Source organism: Pleurodeles waltl, chromosome 10 (assembly GCF_031143425.1).
Source record: "Pleurodeles waltl isolate 20211129_DDA chromosome 10, aPleWal1.hap1.20221129, whole genome shotgun sequence".
Taxonomy (NCBI): Eukaryota; Metazoa; Chordata; class Amphibia; order Caudata; family Salamandridae; genus Pleurodeles; species Pleurodeles waltl.
The window spans coordinates 1,084,754,378-1,084,774,963 of NC_090449.1; the positions used below are offsets into that span (position 1 = coordinate 1,084,754,378).

Sequence of the window (20,586 nt, forward strand, 5' to 3'; positions counted from 1 at the left end):
ACCTCCACATCTAGTGATGCAGGGTACACACTTCCTGTGTGTGAGAAGGCTTTATCATAACCTCCTCCTCTAGTGATGCAGGGCACACACTTACTGTGTCTGAGGAGGTTGTGTCACAACCTCCTCCTCTACTAATGCAGGGTGCACACTTCCTGTGTCGGAAGGGGCTTCATCACAACCTCCTCCTCTAGTGATGCAGAGTACACAAGTACTGTGTGTGAGGAGGCTTTATCACAACCTCCTCTTATAGTGATGCAGGTACATACTTCCTGTGTGTGAGGAGGTTTCATCACAACCTCCTCCTCTAGTGATGCAGGGTACACACTTCCTGTGTTTGATGAGGCGTCATCACAATCTCCTCCTCTAGTAATGGAAGATACACACTTCTTGTGTCTGAAGAGGTTTTATCACAACCTCCACTTCTAGTGATGCAAGGTATACACTTCCTGTGTCTGAGGAGGCTCTATCACAACATCCTCCTTTAGTGATGCAGGGTACACTCTTACTGTGTGTGAGGAGGCTTTATCACAACTTCCTCCTTGTAGGAAAGTACCATCTTGCCTGGCATGTTACCCCCATTTTTACTGTATGCATGTTTGTTTTTGCCTATGTATCACTGGGATCCTGCTAGTCAGGACCCCAGTGCTCATAAAGTATGCCCTGTATGTGTTCCCTGTGTAGTGCCTTACTGTATCACTGAGGCTCTGCTAACCAGAACCTCAGTGTTTATGCTCTCTCTGCTTTTAAAATTGTCACTGCAGGCTGGTGACAAATTTTACCAATTCTCATTGACACACTGGAACACCCTTATAATTCCCTTGTATATGGTACCTAGGTACCCAGGGTATTTGGGTTCCAGGAGATCCCTATGGGCTGCAGCATTTCTTTTGCCACCCATAGGGAGCTCAGACAATTCTTACACAGGACTGCCACTGCAGCCTGAGTGAAATAACGTCCACGTTATTTCACAGCCAATTTACACTGCACTTAAGTAACTTATAAGTCACCTATATGTCTAACCCTCACCTGGTGAAGGTTAGGTGCAAAGTTACTAAGTGTGAGGGCACCCTGGCACTAGCCAAGGTGCCCCCACATGGTTCAGGGCAATTTCCCCGGACTTTGTGAGTGCAGGGACACCATTACATGTGTTGACATTATATAGGTCAATACCTATATGTAGCTTTACAATGTTAACTCCGAATATGGCCATGTAACATTTGTAAGATCATGGAATTTTCCCCCCAGTCCAAATCTGGTATTAGGGGGCCAATTCCATGCATCCTGGGGGCTCCACCATGGACCCCCAGTACTGCCAAACTAGCTCTCTGGGGTTTGCACTGCAGCTACTGCTGCTGCCAACCCACAGACAGGCTTCTGCCCTCCTGGGGCCTGGGCAACCCAGTCCCAGGAAGGCAGAACAAAGCACTTCCTCTGAGAGCAGGGTGTTACACTCTCTCCCTTTGGAAATAGGTGTTACGGGCTGGGGAGGGGTAGCCTCCCCCAGCCTCTGGAAAAGCTTTGAAGGGCACAGATGGTGCCCTCCTTGCATAAACCAATCTACACCGGTTTAGGGAACCCCTGTCCCCGCTCTGGCGCAAAAGTGGACAAAGGAAAGGGGAGTGACCACTCCCCTGTCCATCACCACCCCAGGGGTGGTGCCCAGAGCTCCTTCAATGTGTCTCAGACCTCTGACATCTTGTTTTCAGAGGTGTGAGGACACTCTGGAGGCCTCTGAGTGGCCAGTGCCAACAGGTGACATCAGAGACCCCTCCTGATAGGTGCATACCTGGGTAGGTATCCAATCCTCCTCTGAGGACTATTTAGGGTCTCTCCTGTGGGCTTCTCTTCAGATTACGACTTGCAAGAATCCACCAGGACTCCGCTGCACTTCTCTCTTCGACTTCTGCCAAGGGTCGACCTCTGACTGCACCAGGACGCCTGCAAAACTGCAACAAAGTAGCCAAAAGACTACCAGAGACATTGTAGCGCCTAATCCTGCCGGATTTCTCGACTGTTTCCTGGTGGTGCATGCTCTGAGGGCTGTCTGCCTTCACTCTGCACTGGAAGCCAAGAAGAAATCTCCTGTGGGTCGATGGAATCTTCCCCCGCTACAGCAGGCACAAAACTTCTGCTTCACTGTGTAGGAAAGTACCATCTTGCCTGGCATGTTACCCCCATTTTTACTGTATGTATGTTTGTGTTTGCCTGTATCACTGGGATCCTGCTAGCCAGGGCCCCAGTGCTCATAGGTATATGCCCTGTATGTGTTCTCTGTGTGATGCCTAACTGTATCACTGAGGCTCTGCTAACCAGAACCTCAGTGTTTATTCTCTCTCTGCTTTTAAAATTGTCACTGCAGGCTAGTGACTAATTTTACCAATTCTGATTGGCACACTGGAACACCCTTATAATTCGCTAGTATATGGTACCTAGGTACCCAGGGTATTGGGGTTCCAGGAGATCCCTATGGGCTGCAGCATTTCTTTTGCCACCCATAGGAAGCTCAGACAATTCTTACACAGGACTGCCACTGCAGCCTGAGTGAAATAATGTCCACGTTATTTCACAGCCATTTTGCACTGCACTTAAGTAACTTATAAGTCACCTATATGTCTAACCCTCACTTAGTGAAGGTTAGGAGCAAAGTTACTTAGTGTGAGGGCATCCTGGGACTAGCCAAGGTGCCCCCACATTGTTCAGGGCAATTTCCTCAGACTTTGTGAGTGTGGGGACTCCATTACACGCGTGCACTACATAAAGCTCAATACCTATATGTGGCGTCACCATGGTAACTCCGAACATGGCCATGTAACATGTCTAGGATCATGGAATTGTCACCCCAATACCATTGTGGTATTAGGGGGACAATTCCATGCATCCCCGGGTCTCCAGCATAGAGTCCGCATTCTGCCAAACTAACTTTCCAGGGTTTTCTCTGCAGCTACCGCTGCTGCCAACCCTCAGACAGGTTTCTGCCCCCCTGGGGCCTGTGCAGCCCAGTCCCAGGAAGGCAGAACAAAGGATTTCCTCATAGAGAGGGTGTTACACCCTCTCCCTTTGGAAATAGGTGTGAAGGGCCTGAGAGGAGTAGCCTCTCCTGGCCTCTGGAAATGCTTTGAAGGGCACAGATGGTGCCCTCCTTGCACAAGCCAGTCTACACCGGTTCAGGGATCCCCCCAGCCCTGCTCTGGTGTGAAACTGGACAAAGGAAAGGGGAGTGACCACTCCCCTGACCAGCACTTCCCAGGGGAGGTGCCCTGAGCTCCTCCAGTGTTTCCCAGACCTCTGCCATTTTGGATGCAGAGGTGTGAGGGCACAATGGACAGCTCTGAGTGGCCAGTGCCAGCAGGTGACGTCAGTGACCCCTCCTGATAGGTGCTTACCTTTCTCAGTAGCCAATCCTCCTCTGTGGGCTATTTAGGGTCTCTCCTCTGGGCTATTCATCAGATAACGAATGCAAGAGCTCACCAGAGTTCCCCTGCACTTCCCTCTTCGACTTCTGCCAAGGATCGACCGCTGACTGCTCTAGGATGCCTGCAAAATCGCAACAAAGTAGCAAGAAGACTACCAACAACATTGTAGCGCCTCATCCTGCTGGCTTTCCCGACTGTTTCCTGGTGGTGCATGCTCTGAGGGCTGTCTGCCTTCTCCCTGCACTGGAAGCCAAGAAGAAATCTCCTGTGGGTCGATGGAATCTTCCCCCTCCCAACGCAGGAACCAAACTTCTGCATCACCGGTCCTCTGGGTCTCCTCTCATCTTGACGAGCGTGGTCTCTTGAACACAGGAGCTAGATCCAAGTGTCCACGACAGTCTAGTGGCCCTTATGTCCAAATTTGGTGGAGGTAAGTCCTTGCCTCCCCACGCCAGACAGTAATCCTGTGTTCTGCATGAACTGCAGCTTCTCTGGCTTCTGTGCACTTTTGCAAGACTTCCTTTGTGCGCAGCCTAGCCCAGGTCCCCAGCACTCTGTCCTGCATTGCCCAACTCGCTGAGTTGGACTCCAACTTCGTGGGACCCTCTTTTGTTGTGCTGAGTCGACCATCATGCTCAGATCTTCTGAACACCTGTTCAGGTGCTTCTGCGGGTGCTGCCTGTTTCTGCATGACCTCTCCGTGTTGCTGAGTGCCCCCTCTGTCTCCTCCTCCAAGGGGCGACCTCCTTGTCCTTCCTGGGCCCTGGCAGCACCCAAAATCCTCAACTGTGACTCTTGCAGCTAGCAAGGCTTGTTTGCAGTCTTTCTGTGTGGAAACAATTCTACATCCCCCAGCACGCCGTGGGACATCTTCTGACCAAAGGAGAAGTTCCTGGCACCTTCCGTTGTTGCAGAATTTTTGGCTTCTTCCACCCAGAGGAAGCCCTTCTGCACCTTCATCCGGGGTTTAGTGGGCTCCTGCCCTCCCTGGACACTTGCGTGACTCTTGGACTTGGTCTCCTTCCTTTGCAGGTCCTCAGTTCCAGACCCTCCTTGCGGATACTCGTCCTAACCAGACCCTCCTTGCAGAAACCTATCCTAACCAGACCCTTCTTGAGAACACTTGTCCTAACCAGACCCTTCTTGAGGACACTTGTCCTAACCAGACCCTCCTTGCGGACACTTGTCCTAACCAGACCCTCCTTGCGGTCACTCATCCTAACCAGACCCACCTTGCAGACACCTATCCTAACCAGACCTCTTTTCAACGGTGAAACCATACCCCTTGTCCCAAGCATACTTCCCTTCCTGGATTTGAGGTCTTCTTCCGGTTCATGGCGAGTGCTGCCATTCTCAGAGACAACACTGGCCATGTGTGCTTGTCTGGGTGTCTTGCAGAACTCGAAGCGGCTGCTGGAACCAGTGTGTGCAAAATCCTCTCTGTTTTTAATAATCAGTTTTGACTCTATTTGCTCTAAAAACATTTAGGAATATTCCAGAAAGCATTAACTTTCCCTTGATCTATTTTCATGTAGCATTCCATGCTTTCAGTTTATATTTCAAAGAGGAAAAATTGCAGCTTGTAATATTTTCCCTAATGTTTTTAGGAGCCAGAACAATACATTTCTGGTCTCTATACAAGCCTACTTAGGGCATTGAAGTGGTTTGTCCGGTGCTGTAATTTACATGGCAGGTTATCCTCACACATGTGGTCGCTAGAGCGCTTGTTTACTAGTACTGATGACTGAAATCCGACAGAGAGCTTTAGACTGCTGTAAGGTTCTGTTGTTGCTTTAGACTATTGCAAGGTTCTCTTGTTGCTTTATACTGCTGTAAGGTTCTGTTGTTGCTTTAGACTATTGCACGGTTCTCTTATTGCTCTAGACTTCTGCAAGGTTCTCTTGTTGCTTTTGACTGCTGCAAGGCTCTGTTGTTGCTTTAGACTGCTGTAAGGTTCTGTTGTTGTGATGGGAAAGAGAGAATTCTGTTGTTCTCAGTTGCACTGAGCTGGCAAGAAGAGAAGTCACGTCCGATATTCTTCCTTGAGTAAATTCATTTACTGAAAGCATTTTGCATATTTGGAGTACTTTGCATCATCCTACTATGTCACGTAGTGACTTAAACTTGCACAAACGTATGAATAAACAGATATATTACAATAGTATTACAGATAGTAAGAAACTCAGGGGCATATTTACAAGCCCCTAGTGCCACAAGAGCATCACTTTTGTGACCCTCTGGTGATGCTGTGCACTGCGCCATATTTACAAGGCAGCGCAAAGCCACTTTTTGTAAATATGGCCCCAGAAGCAGTTTTCTGTGGCAGAGGGGCATACAGTGGGTGTTGCTGTGGGTGTTGCTGTGGTGTTGCTGTGGGTGTTCCACTGCATCGCCCATTGCTTTTGAAGCTGCCCCAGATTTACAAGGAAATGTAAATCTGAGGCAGCATAAAAAACTAACGACACCACAGGGGTGGAGTTAGCATGGCGCAGCAAGGAGAAATACTTTTAGTTTTCCATGTTTTTGCCTTTTGCATGTGTGCTACACTCTGCAGCACACAGAGAAAGAGCAAGAGGCCATGAATGATTGTTTATGTGCAGGAAGGTGTCCCTTCCTGCACATAAACAATCATTAAACAATGAAGATTTGCTACTTCTATGTGTGTTGTAGAAGTGCCAAATTACCGGTATTGATTGTTTACGTGCACGAAGGGTCACCTTCCTGCACACAGACAACCATCCCTGCAGTGCAGGCACCCCCGCACTGTGGTGCAAGGTACCCTGCGTTGGCGCTAGGCAGCTAAATTTAGCACCAGTGTTAGGGGAAATACAGGGGTGCCTAGTATTTTTGTCACTATGGCGCATCCCTGCATTTTTGATGAGGCGCCGCGCTGTGCTACTTCCTTGTAAATATGCTCCTCAGTGCCCTGGGCCTGCTCTCTGGTTCATATTAGCATCTTACAAGAGATCTCAGCTTCGGCTTCTAATACTTTGTTCCCTTCTATGCTTCCTTCCACAGAGACAAGATGGTCACCTCAGTGACAGCCAGCTTTAAGGGGTGTCTGGTCTTTGCAGTTGGTGTGATTTTTACTCTCACCATCTGTGTTCAGCAAGGACTTCTGAAGGTGAGTGTCTGGTGGGGGGAGGCCTGCAAGGAGGGAGTGTGCTGTGTGCAGAGTGGGGTCTTCAGAGGGAGGGGGGAAACTCACCTGCATGTCTTAATAATAGTAATATGATTTATAAAGCCTGTACTTATGTCAGCTGAATAGTCCCAGTGCTGGGGTGTCCCTCCCGTGGTGCAGAGCAAAGGATGCCAGAATGGCTAACCTTATATAGATCTGAAGAGCCATGGTTTTAGTTTCTTACAAAAAGAGAAGCAGGTGAGGCAGGGAGTTCCAGATCTTGGCTGCCAGAAAGCTAAAGGGACATTCTCCGATACAAGCTCCTTTAAAGCTGGGGATACTCGCTAAGGCAGCCCCTGCTGATCTCAAGTTTCTCTTCTCTTACTCCCTGATTTCACCTTTCGTGCCCTGCCTCCCCAGGGGCAGAGCCAGCACTGCCGGGGGGGGGGCGGGAACAGAGGGGGGACTTGGGACGGAGTGAGGGGAGTAATATAAGACATCCCGGTGCTGTTGAGCTGGTGCCTGGAGGCATTATCAGCAGGAGGTGAGGCAAATGTACTGATGCAAGCACTATGGGCTTATTTACGAGGAACTTGTGCCACTGTTGCGTCATTTTTTTTACGCAGCAGTGGCGCTGTGCTAGCTCCATATTTGCAAAGTGACGCATTTTGCCAAATCCTTCACTTTTCCTGGCCCTGCATTGAAAAAAACCTGCGCGGGATCCGGCTGCATCACGTACATTTTAATGTATGCAGAGTGGGCGTGCAGTCGGAAAAAGTCACAACAACCAAAAGATTTTCCTCCTTTGACGTTTCTTCCAGATACATCACGCCTAGCCTGCAATGCGTCAGAATTCCTACCCCTCCAAAACCCAGGAGTAATGACTGATGCATTGTCTTTAAAAAAGGAATCTGGCCATTTGAAGTCACTTCACCTCCTGGAAGATGTCTGTTTTGCACCTCCCCACTGGTTGTAGTAGGTCTGCACATGTGCCAATCATGTTGTAGGACCCCTTGACCAACCTGGGACCATGGCACGTATGATCCCATCATCCACTGCAGCAGGACAATGTGACATTGTGTACTTTTTGCAAAGTACAGGCCAGCATTGTCACTTCTCCAAGGAGGAATTGATCCCCAAGTCCAGGTCTGCATACTCCAAAGGACAACAGGTAAGTACACACATAAGGTAGGTAACACATGTATTTTCACTTCACATTCCAACAAATGCTTATATTCACTTACATTACACTGTCATTCACTATGTCACACATACTGAGGTCTCTGCATACACATGAGCAGACTATTCCCACTTTAATGTGAAACACTGCATACATTATCTCTTACATCCAGGACCCATTGGAAAAGTGTAGAAGGTGATATTCCATAATTTTACAGTATTTTACGTTGGTCCTCACACATTCATCTCCTTGTGTCAATCTGAACTGACACATCACCTCAGATTTTTGGTGCATTGCTGAAGTCGTGTGAGTTCTGACGCCAACTTCAGCAATGAGTCAGTTTTGGGGTGGATGTCTTGCGGGATCCTTTCCTCGGATACATCAATATTCCTGACACATCCTACGCCATGGAGCACTGTATTAGAAATACAACACATCCATGGCGTTGTAAACTTTTTTGATGTTGCGTAAGTTTTTTTTACGCATAGCTACTGCAATGCAGCGATGTGCCAGTTCTTGTAAATGAGGCCCGGTATATAAAGCATGGTGGAATGCAAGGGCTAATTCATAGAGGGCTGTGCGTTTTAATTGCTTCGGGCTAATGGGATAAAAATACCTCCTCACCTGGGGGTTCAAGCGTTCCCTTCAATTAGAATATATCACACATTGGAGCAAAGCATACAAGAAATCTTCTTCTCTTTAAAGAACTGGAGGTCCCTCAAATAGGTCAATATTGTGGTCCATTTTGGAATTTTTCCTATAATTAGTTTAATTAAATATATTAATAAAATCAGTAATTCTTCTGCTACAGGAAACCACAGGATTGTGTAGTTTGGTTTCAGCCTTATTAATCCGTGTGGATTTTGTTTCATGGTCTGCAGTAATCATCTCATGCTTGCTTAGATTATCTAAATCCATTGTTTTTACTTTTATTGTTTTAATGTCTCAGAATTAGTTTTTGCACATTTTTAACTTCCCACAGCCTGTTCATTATGTGGACAAGTTCTAAAGAATCTTATTCTCCACAGGTCACTCTATTATATCTTTTAAGAAAGCTTTCCAAACCGAACTAGCCTCAGATTGAATTAAGAATGTGTGGGGCAGATTTATCAAGAGTTTACACTGCGGCAAAGCCACAAAAAGTGATGCAAAGTGGTGCAGAGTCTTGAAAGGGTATTTACTTTCCAGTGCAAAATGGTTTTGCACATGAAAAGTGCAATTTTCAGCAAAAACAGTACTTGGACTGCTTTGCATCTCTTTCTGTCAAGGTTGCAGTGGTGGTACTTGGACAATCCAGCATAAGGATCCATCTTTGTGTAAAAATAATGCCACCTTGAGGCAGGCGCAAAGTTGGAGAAATATATTTATGTCACCAAACAGCTCACACATTGTGTGTGTGCTGCACGGCACAGCACATGCACAATGTGTGACATGTTTTAAACATTGTTTAGGCATAATATATCATACTGGAAGGATAGTGTTACATTACAAATGTTATGCTAGACATCATACACATTCCTCTCCACCATGGTGGGGCTCTCAAAGACACCAATACCACTGACAGCCTCTTACTACCTGGCAGGGACAAGGGCTTTCAATGGAACTCCAGAAACAAAACTTCAAAAATAGACATTGTAGGAAAGTAGCCTCTTTTTAGCATGGTTACCCCCACTTTTGGCCTGTTTGTGAGTGTGTGTCAGTGTGTTTTACTGTGTCACTGGAATCCTGCTAACCAGGACCCCAGTACTCATAGATAAAAACCTATATGTCAGTATGTTTTGCCTGTCTCACTGGGATTCTGCTAGCCAGGACCCCAGAGCTCATAGTTTGTGGCCTAATATGAATGCCTGTGTAGTGCCTAACTGTGTCACTGAAGCTCTGCTAACCAGAACCTCAGTGCTTATGCTCTCTCTGCTTTTAAATTTGTCACTGTAGGTCAGTGACTTCATTTACCAATTTCAATTGGCATACTGCACCCCCCTTATAAGTCCCTAGTATATGGTACCTAGGTACCCAGGGCATTGGGGTTCCAGGAGATCCATATGGGCTGCAGCATTTCTTTTGCCACCCATAGGGAGCTCAGACAAACCCTTGCATAGGCCTGCCATGCAAGCCTGCGTGAAATAATGAAATAATGCACATGTTATTTCACAGCCATTTTCACTGCACTTAAGTAACTTATAAGTCACCTATATGTTTAACCTTCACTTGCTGAAGGTAAGGTGCAAATTACTAAGTGTGAGGGCACTCTTGCACTAACAAAGGTGCCCCCACATAGTTCAGGGCCATTTCCCCAGACTTTGTGAGTGCAGGGACACCATTACACGTGTGCACTACATATAGGTCAATACCTATATGTAGCTTTACAATGGTAACTCCGAATATGGCCATGTAACATGTCTAAAATCATAGAATTGTCCCCCATTTCAAATCTGGTATTGGGGAGCCAATTCCATGCATCCTGGGGACTCCACCATGGACCCCCAGTACTGCCAAACCAGCTCTCTGAGGCTTGCATACAGCTACAGCTGCTGCCAGCTCACAGACAGGCTTCTGCCCTCCTAGGGTCTAGGCAGCCCAATCCCTGGAAGGCAGAACAAAGCATTTCCTCTAAGAGCAGGGTGTTACACCCTCTCCCTTTGGAAATAGGTGCTACAGGATGGGAAGGGGTAGCCTCCCCCAGCCTCTAGAAATGCTTTGAAGGGCACAGATTGTGCCCTCCTTGCATAAACCAGTCTATATCGGTTCAGGAACCCCTTTTCCCCTGCTCTGGCAGGAAACTGGACAAAGGAAAGGGGAGTGACCACTCCTCTGTCCATCACCACCCCAGGGGTGGTGCCCAGAGCTCCTCCAGTGTGTCCCAGACTTCAGCCATCTTGCTTTGCAAGGTGTGGGGGCACTCTGGAGGGCTCTGAGTAGCCAGTGCCAGCAGTTGACGTCAGGGATCCCTCCTGATAGGTCCATACCTGATAAGGTAGCCAATCCCCCTCTCAGGGCTATTTAGGGTCTCTCCGGTGGGTTCTCTTCAGATTCTGCTTGCAAGTTTCCTTCAGGAATACTCTGCAACAACTTCAGACTCTTCTGACCTCGGATCAACCGCAGCCTGCTCCAAGAAACCCTGTAACTGCAACAAAGTGTCTACAAGAGACACTTTTCTTCAGCAACCTCAGCTCCAAGTCAGCAACTACAACAGTTTCCACGGTGTGCACGCTCTGGGGACTCCCTCTCTTCATCCTGCACCAGAAGGACCGATGAAATCTCCCATGTAGTGACGGTGTCACTCCCCTGCTTCCAAGGTGACGACCAGTACCCTGGAATTCCTCTCACTAAAATTATGCAGTTTTGCACATCTGGTTTAGTAGTTTCACAGAGAGGTAATTTTACCTCTGGGAGTCCAGCTGTGGTAGCTGATGGTTCCTTAGGTACAGGTTCCACCCCAGGAGAGGTTTCTCCCACCACAGGAATGGTATCCTGAATGGCAGGGTGGGGAAGGGATACTTTGATACCCTTCCTACCTGTTGGTGGAGAGGGATCCTGAGATTTCTGGCCTTTTTCTCTCCTTTGCTTTTTCATTTCCCCAGAAATGAGAGGAAGCAATTCCTCAGGATTACCCAGAATAGATGCGTGGGTCCTAAACTCTACCTCAGCCTAACCTGAGGCCTCTAGGTCATTCCCTAAGAGACAATCTATAGGTAAGCTAGGTGATACCACCACCTGCTTAGGGCCAGTAACTCCACCCCAACTAAGTTGAACTACAGCTAAGGGAGAGCCTGAGTGGAGTTATTGACATCAGCAAATTGTTACTTCTGTCCAAGGAGGTGTTGTGCAGTCACCAAAGTGATACTGGCACCAGTGTCCTTGTAGTCGTGGGCCTCAACACAATTTATTAAGATTGACTGCCTGTACTTATCCATGTTAAGGGGACAAGCAGCCAAGGTGGCAAGGCCAATGCCACTAGGTGTGACAGAAACTGTCTTGGTACTGTCTACCCCAGTTTCTATTATGGTCCCAAAAGTGAACCCAACTACACCTTTAGTTTGATTATTGCCAGTAGTCCCACCACTATTACCACTACTGATAGGGGCACTGGTGGTAGGCTCAGGGCCTTTACCTGTGCAGGACTTATCCCCTGGCCAATGGCCTTTATTTCTACACACACAGCACCAAGGTTTTTTTTCTGATTGTGTGAAGAGTTTGAAGAAGATGAAGAAGTTGTATCCCCACCCCCAGGGGAGTGTTTTGGACCTGAAGAAGGATCTTTATGTTTACTTTTATCCCCATGCTTGTCCTGAGATTTTATCACCATCTTTCTTCTTGCCATCCTTGTCACCCCCTGTATGAGCTTTTCTGTTCACCCTTGTTCTGACCCATTTGTCTGCCTTCCCCAATTCTTGGGGAGAGGTCAGATCTGAGTCCACAAGATACTGATGTAACAAGTCAGACACACAATTCTTCAAGATATGCTCTCTCAGAATCACGTTAAATAGACTTTCATAATCAGTCACCTTACTGCCATGTAACCAACCTTCTAGGGCCTTCACAGAACAGTCCACAAAGTCTGTCCAGTCCTGTGATGGCTCCTTTCTGGTCTCCCTGAACTTAAGTCTGTACTGTTCAGTGTTTAAGCCTAGACCATCCAAGAGTGCATTTTTAAGAACCTGGTAATTATCTGCATCATCCTCTCTGGCAATAAGAAGTCTGTCTCCACCTTTGCCAGAGAAGGATAACCAAATGATAGCAGCCCACTATACATGAGGGACCCTCTGAACTTTAAAGGCCCTCTCAAGTGCAGCAAACCACTTGTTGATGTCATCACCATCCTTGTTAGGAGGGACAACTTTGTGCAGATTCCTAGATTCAAATGAAGGTTCCCTAACATTTGTATTTCTAAAACTGCTGCTACCACCATGGGGAACTAACCCCAAACCCTGCCTCTCGTTCTCCACAGCCAAGGATTCCCTGTCTAAGGCCAACTGCTGCTGCATTAGCTTCAGTGTGGCCTCCTCTAACCTCAGCTTTTCAAGTTCCCTATCTAGGGACTGGTCCTCAGGGTTAGAATTGTGTGAAGCCTCTGAAACAGAGATAACATGAGAGTGTGCAGAGGCAGATCTATCTCTAATAGGGGCCATTCTAGTGACCTGGCCTCTAGGGGTGAAGGGAGCCCTATTTGTGTGTGAACCCTTCCCACTACCAGTTATACGAGGGGGCTTGTTGCCAGATAGGTATGTGGAAGGGCCCTCCCCAGGATTGTCATCATGCTCCTCTGAGATTTCCTGGTTGGAGTTATCCTCTACTTCTTCTCCTGTCTGTTTAAGAGGAACTCCTTATTGGGGTTCTTCCCAATCCTTAAACTTCTTTCAATACAGAGACCCCTCAAACTTACATTTTAGATTCTCATATGTTGTTTTCACAACTCTAGGGGTAGGATCTACAGAAGACATATTGAAAGAAAAAAGTTTTGGGAAAGTGAGTAAAAAGTTAATAGAATAACGGAGCTAACTTTTTCGAGAAAAGAAGCAAACTTTTCAGAACTTTTAAAAACTTTTGCAAAGTTAAACAGAACTTTTAGGAAAGTTAGAAAATTGTTTCTAGGTATATATTATATATGCTGTAAGATTGGAGCAAGCTTTTCTTGCGCAAATTACAAGTAACAAAGTGGTAAATCAATTGCAAGTACTTATCCCACCGCTGCACCACCAATGTAGGAGGCTGGCCTGGTTTGTAGTGGGTACTTTGGGTGCTTACACCTTATACCAGGTCCAGTTATCCCTTATTAGTGAGTAGTAGTGTTCTAGCAGCTTAGGCTGATAGAGGTAGCTATAACAGAGCAGCTTAGGCTGAACTAAGAGACATGCAAAGCTCCCACTATACCACTTATATCATATAGCACTATATCATAAGAAAACACAATACTCAGAGTTACTAATAGTAAAGCTACTTTATTTTAGTGACAATATGCTAAAAGTATCTCAGAGGATATACTCCTTTAGGAGGTAAGTAACATACACAAATTATATGCACACAAACCAAAATCAGGTAAGTAACAGTTAGAAAAGTAGTGCAAACTATGTAGAATCACAATAGAATGCAATAGGGAGAAATAGGCCTAGGGGCAACACCAACCATATACTCCAAAAGTGGAATGCGAACCACGAATGGACCCCAGGCCTAGTGTAGTGTGTAGAGGGTCGCTGGGAGTGTAAGAAAACACTAAGGGTGTCCAAGATACCCCACCCCAAGACCCTGAAAAGTAGGAGTAAAGTTATCCTACTACACCAGAAAGACAGTAAAGTCGTGATAGGGGATTCTGCAAGGACAACAACTGACTGCAAAACACTGAAGACGGATTCCTGGACCTGAGGACCTGTAAAGGAAGGGGACCAAGTCCAAGAGTCATGCAAGTGTCCAGGGGGGGCAGGAGCCCACTAAACCCTGGATGAAGGTGCAAAAGGGCTGCCTCCGGGTGGAAGAATCTGAAGATTCTGCAACAAAGGAAGGTGCCAGGAACTTCTCTTTTGGTCAGACGATGTCCCACAGCGAGCTGGAGGATGCAGAGTTGTTTCTGCAAAGAAAGACCACAAACAAGCCTTGCTAGCTGCATGAGTTGCAGTAAAGGCTTTTGGGTGCTGCTGGGGCCCAGGAAGGACCAGCAGGTCGCCCCTTGGAGGAGGAGACAGAGGGATCGCTCAGCAACTCAAAGAGCCCACGCAGAAGCAGGCAGCACCCACAGAAGCACCTGAACAGGCACTTAGAAGATCTGAGGATAGCGGTTTACTCAGAGTCACAAAGGAGGGTCCCACGACATGGGAGTCCAACTCAGGGAGTTGGGCAATGCAGGTCAGAATGCTGGGGACCTGAGCTAGGCTGTGCATGAAGGAAGTCTAGCAAAAGTGCACAGAAGCCCGAGCAGCTGCAGCTCACGCAGTACACAGGATTACTGTCTGGCGTGGGGAGGCAAGGACTTACCTCCACCAAATTTGGACAGAAGGGCCACTGGACTGTCGAAGACACTTGGATCCAGCTCCTGTGTTCCAGGGACCACGCTCGCCAGGATGAGAGGGGACCCAGAGGACCGGTGATGCAGAGGTTTGGTGCCTGCGTTAGCAGGGGGAAGATTCCGTCGACCCACAGGAGATTTTTTCTTGGCTTCCAGTGCAGGGTGGAGGCAGACAACCGTCAGAACATGCACCACCAGGAAACAGTCGAGAAAGCCAGCAGGATGAGGTGCTACAATGTTGCTGGTAGTCTTCTTGCTACATTTGTTGCGGTTATGCAGGCGTCCTGGAGCAGTCAGCGGTCGATCCTTGGCAGAAGTCGAAGAGGGAAGTGCAGAGGAACTCTGGTGAGCTCTTGCATTCGTTATCTGAGGAATAACCCAGAGGAGAGACCCTAAATAGCCCACAGAGGAGGATTGGCTACTGAGAAAGGTAAGCAGCTATCAGGAGGGGTCTCTGATGTCACCTGCTGGCACTGGCCACTCAGAGCTGTCCATTGTGCCCTCACACCTTTGCATCCAAGATCGCAGAGATCTGGGACACACTGGAGGAGCTCTGGGCACCTCCCCTGGAAGGTGCTGGTCAGGGGAGTGGTCACTCCCCTTTCCTTTGTCCAGTTTCGTGCCAGAGCAGGGCTGGGGGATCCCTGAACCGGTGTAGACTGGCTTATGCAGAGAGGGCACCATCTGTGCCCTTCAAAGCATTTCCAGAGGCCAGGAGAGGCTACTCCTCCCAGACCCTTCACACCTATTTCCAAAGGGAGAGGGTGTAACACCCTCTCTCAGAGGAAATCCTTTGTTCTGCCTTCCTGGGACCAGGCTGCCCAGGCCCCAGGGGGGCAGAAACCTGTCTGAGTGGTTGGCAGCAGCAGTAGCTGCAGTGGAGACCCCAGCACGTTAGTTTGGCAGGACCCGGGCTCTGTGCTGGAGACCCGGGGATGCATGGAATTGTCCCCCAATATTGGGGTTACAATTCCATGATCCTAGACATGTTACATGGCCATGTTCGGAGTTACCATGGTGACGCTACATATAGGTATTGACCTATTTGTAGTGCACACATGTAATGGTGTCCCCGCACTCACAAAGTCCGGAGAATTTTCCCTGAACAATGTGGGGGCACCTTGGCTAGTGCCAGGATGCCCACACACTAAGGAACTTTGCACTTAACCTTTACTAAGTGAGGGTTAGACATATAGGTGACTTATAAGTTACTTAAGTGCAGTGTAAAATGGCTGTGAAATAACGTGGACGTTATTTCACTCAGGCTGCAGTGGCAGTCCTGTATAAGAATTGTCTGAGCTCCCTATGGGTGGCAAAAGAAATGCTGCAGCCCATAGGGATCTCCTGGAACCCCAATACCCTGGGTACCTAGGTACCATATACTAGGGAATTATAAGGGTGTTCCAGCGTGGCAATGAGTATTGGTAAAATTAGTCACTCGTCTGCAGTGACAATTTTAATGGCAGAGAGAGCATAAACATTGTGGTTGTGCTTAGCAGAGCGTCAGTGATACAGTTAGGCAGCACACAGGGAACACATATAGGCCACAAACCTATGAGCACTGGGGTCCTGTCTAGCAGGGTCCCAGTGACACATAACAAACACACTGACAACATAGGGTTTTCACTATGAGCACTGGGCCCTGGCTAGCAGGATCCCAGTGAGACAGTGAAAACACCCTGACATATACTCACAAACAGGCCAAAAGTGAGGGTAACAAGGCTAGAAAGAGGCTACTTTCCTACAGCCACCATCCCTGTTGGTGGCTGTTAACGAAACTATAACAACTTTTTTCTTCTTAACAAGGGAGTTTGCTATTAAAAAAAACCAAAGATGGATGCCCCCCACACCAAGGGATTTTTTCCCAAGTGTGTGGGAGTAATTATTTGCTTTTTTCTGTCCCTCACCACCGGGCTCTGCTGGGAGCTCCTTCATAGTGAACCTGACGGTCCTCCTGACAGTAAATAGAGCGGATGGACCACCATTTTGGTGATTCTGAACCACCCTCCTATTCCTTTCGAGGTCTGGTCTTGAGACAAATGTAGCTGTCTCTTGAAGCTAATGTAATCTAAAAAAAAATACTAAACAAAATATTAAAAATAGAAATGAGCTGCAGTTTAGACTTCATTAGCTATTGGTTTGCTGAAGTGTGAATGAGACGTTGAATCATCCCATCGTAAATGGATGCAGGGGCAGATTGATCATTATCTCACGCAGTGCAGCGCAGCAAGCCACCGCGCTGCTTGAATGCGCCGTATTTAACATGGTACAGCACATTCCTGCCCTGTCCTTGTGCCAGCGCAGAAACTGCTGCCCAGGGCCAACGCAGGCACCCCTGCGCCATGGTGCAAGGGTGGCCTTGTTGCAGGCAGGCGAGCCTTCCTGCACAAAAACAATCCTCAGATGCAGGTTCCACTTTTTCCGTGTGCTACGAACGCAGCAGACCTAGGAAGAGGACACAACAAGGAGGAATAAAGATCTCTCTCTTTGTTGCGGTCCCCGTGGACATCACAGCATTGTGACACATTCCCAGGCTTCCGATGTCAGTAAATCTGGGAATGTGCCGAAATTCAATGGTGGATGCGTGGGAACAGCCACGCTCCACCGAAGGAACACCTCCCTGGGGCAGAGTAAAGCAAAGCACTGATATGCGCTGCCTTTTGTTACTCCAGATTTATCAAGCCACGCAAGATGGCCTTGCATGCCTTGATAAATCCCACTTAGGTTTTGCGTCGCCCTTGAGCCCCCTTGCAAGGGTGATGCAAAACCATGATAAATTTGCACCACACTGTGGAAATGTGTCACACCTCTTTAAGTATCACTCTTATTTTGGATCAGCCCACAGGACAGGCATCTGATGAATGCACTGTTAATTATATCACATGATGGCTTTTTGCCTGTGCACTGGAGTCTAAGATATCATGTGCAGTAAGACTGTGTGAATGCCTCTGCAGCAGTGGACTTCTTACGTTCACACTTGTGGTAAAGAAGACCTCCCAGAGGTTGATCAGAACCCAAATGAGAAGTTGGTCCAGTGCCAACCCTCTCCTAAGGATTCTGGAGGTGCTGCCCCTGCAGTGAGTGCAAGTAGGCCTGAGAAAGAAAAAGAGAGGAAAGAAGAGTAGGAATGAAGGGCAACTGTTAGCTAAAGTTCCAGTAGGCCAAGGAGATGCTGCTCCAGTGAAGAAGAACTCCAAAGTTGACATTGGTGAAGCCCAGCCTGGCCCACAAGAAGTCCTGGCTAGTTAGGCAACTGTGAAGCTTGAGTTGGTGGCTCCTGCGCTAACAGAAAAGAGAGTGGAAGAAGGGTGTTTGCTACAGGATGTAGTAACTCCCCCACTCTAAACCAGCAGACAGCCACCCTGAACCCAAAGACATCTGTAACTTAGCCCCTTCACTTGTCAGTGAAGAGCTAAAGGTATGGTTCCGGGCACTGACAGCTGTCAGTGTCCTCTGCTGGGTGTCAGCTTTTATGACTGCACTGTCCTTTGCATGGAAATCCAACTCCATGTCAGATAGCAGCCTAGGCCCCCCGACCCTGTTGGTCATGGTGGGGTTACTCCATTTGTGGGTAACCTTTTTGGGTAAGCTAGGGGTTGCCCTGGCTAAGATAGGCATAGCAGAGGTGGTTACCTCTCATCCCAAGAAAAAGGAACAACCAACAGAAGAGCATTCTAAATGGGGTCCTAACACTGTTGAGAAAGGTCAGCTTCCCAAAGGAAATGACCTAGACAGTTGCATGTGAGGCGGAGTAGGCCCTGCAACCATGCAGCCTGCTCCCTTACTCTTCCTCTCCTGACAGACTAGGAAGATTCTCCAAGGCTTGGCTGAGTCTCCTGGCCTGTTGGCTGGGGGGCTTGTGTAGGGAGCTGGGCTTGGTTGCAACACCCCCTCTCCCCCATTTAGTGCCTGGTTTTTAGATGCAACTTCAACTGAAATGCACAGGGTTCCTGCTAACCAGGTCACCAGTGCTCCTTCCCTAAAACAAGACACCCGGTCACTTGATCCCCAAGTGACTAGGCCCTTCAGCTCCCTATAAGTCCCTAGTAAATGGTGCCCCTGTTATCTAGGGCATGGGTACTAAAGAGAGCCCCTCAGAGCTGCAGCACCACTTGTTCCACTCTGAGTGGCCCAGCACCAATCTTATGCAGACTGCCATTGCAGGCCGTGTGACAATGTGCTTCCATAGTTGAGAACACACCATGGTAAACACCCTGTGTGCAATGGTGCAAGGGTGTCTGCATTGGCTCTAGGCAGCAAAATTTAGAGCCAGCAATAGGTAAAACACTGGGGTGCACCGTATTGTCTTAAATACAGCACATACCTGCATTTTTTAAGTGGCACAGAGCAGCGCACCCAAATTTGGTGCCATGCTGCACCATTTTCTAGCAAATGAGGCTCTCTATATTTGGGCGGGACACCCTAATCACTCTGCTAACACAAATTATGATTCGTAATGTGTTACAATTTGTACTTTTGAATATTTAAAAATGCATTTTTATGGTTTCAAAAGGCCCAATTCTGAGAATCAGGCCTTTTCGACCACAAATTTTTTTGTAGGTATGCCCATAGAATTGTTATGAGGCTCATAAAGATTACCCTTCTCACCAAGCCTCCAGATAAAAGACAACTGGTCTCTTGAAAAAAAACCTCTGTTCTAAACTCAAGCCAGTGTCTAAAAAAAGTACCTGTATATCAAAACTACATTAGGCATTCCCCTTCTGGGGGGAAGAGTGGGGTGCTGGGCCTCTGTGATACTGGACTGTCCCAAAGTCTCTGCAACAGACATAGGCTCATATTTAAAGGAAAATGAAGGAGCGTGACGCTGCGCCAAAATTGGCAGTGCTGCGCTCTGTCATTTACACAACGCAGGGAAGCACTGTATTTAATTGAATACGGCGCACCCCTGTGTTGTCCCGTGCGCTGGCGCTAAATTGAGCTGCCTAGCTCCAATGCAGGCATCCTTGCACCATTGTGCAAGGATGTCTGCATTGAGGGGTGGGATTGTTTATGTGCGGGAAGGTGTTCCTTCCTGCACATAAACAATCACTAATGGCAATTTGGCACTTCTGTGTGTGCTGCAGAATGCAGCACACACAGAAGTGACAGTGTCATTTTCAAATGATTGTTTATGTGCAGTAAAGGGACACCTTCCCACACATAAACAATCATGTCTGGCATTTTGCTCTTTCTATGAGTGCAGCAGAATGCTACGTAAATATAATGAAATTGTTTTGGGTCCATTTTAGTTCGTTGCTTGGGTGCAGGGATAGCTTAGTGTAGGCTTACAGCCTGTTCCCTTTTACTCACTATTAAGGCTCGGTATTTCTGTATTAATTTGTATTCATTTTATTATTGCTCCTTTAGTGGCATTGTTTTGATTCCATTATCAACAGCTATTCTGTGAAGACATCCTTATTAGTGCTATGGATGACATACTTTGCATCATGTTCTTTCCTCTGAATTACAAGAACAGAAAGCAAGGCACACAGAGTAGTATTTTGTATTGCTGGCCCCAAGACTGCGTAAACAGTCCAGCGCTTAGGTACGTACCCGTGTCAGGCTTTGGTGTCTGAGCATAGACACGTCCACTATATAAACATCTTTTAGGACAGTGAGCATCAGAGGGCGTTCCAGACCTCAGCTGCTGTGTCTCCACGGATCCGGATCTGGAGACTGGCAGCATGACCTCGTACCAGGTAAACGGGGCGGGATATGCTTCTCCTGAACACTGTATGGGCACATTTGGCTTACATCGCCATGCTCTTGCTTAGGGGCTAGAGATTAGGCTTTTAGATAGGAACTGTATGTGAGACTTGACCTCTTTTTGACATAGTTAGGCCTACTTGTTGACTGGTGTTTGATGTAGCCTAGA

At 47.6% G+C, this 20,586-nt stretch overlaps 1 protein-coding gene across 6 annotated transcripts in view; it reads left to right on the forward strand.

Moving 5' to 3' along the window:
- Positions 1–20,586, forward strand: part of LOC138262284 (NXPE family member 4-like) — a 505,255-nt gene that overhangs the window by 246,526 nt on the left and 238,143 nt on the right. For all 6 annotated transcript variants that reach the window (XM_069212184.1, XM_069212182.1, XM_069212183.1 and 3 more), the window contains one exon: positions 6,432–6,537. In XM_069212184.1, coding sequence (XP_069068285.1) covers positions 6,439–6,537 — 99 coding nt within the window. In that variant the 5' untranslated portion in view covers positions 6,432–6,438. The remainder of the gene's footprint in view (positions 1–6,431; positions 6,538–20,586) is intronic.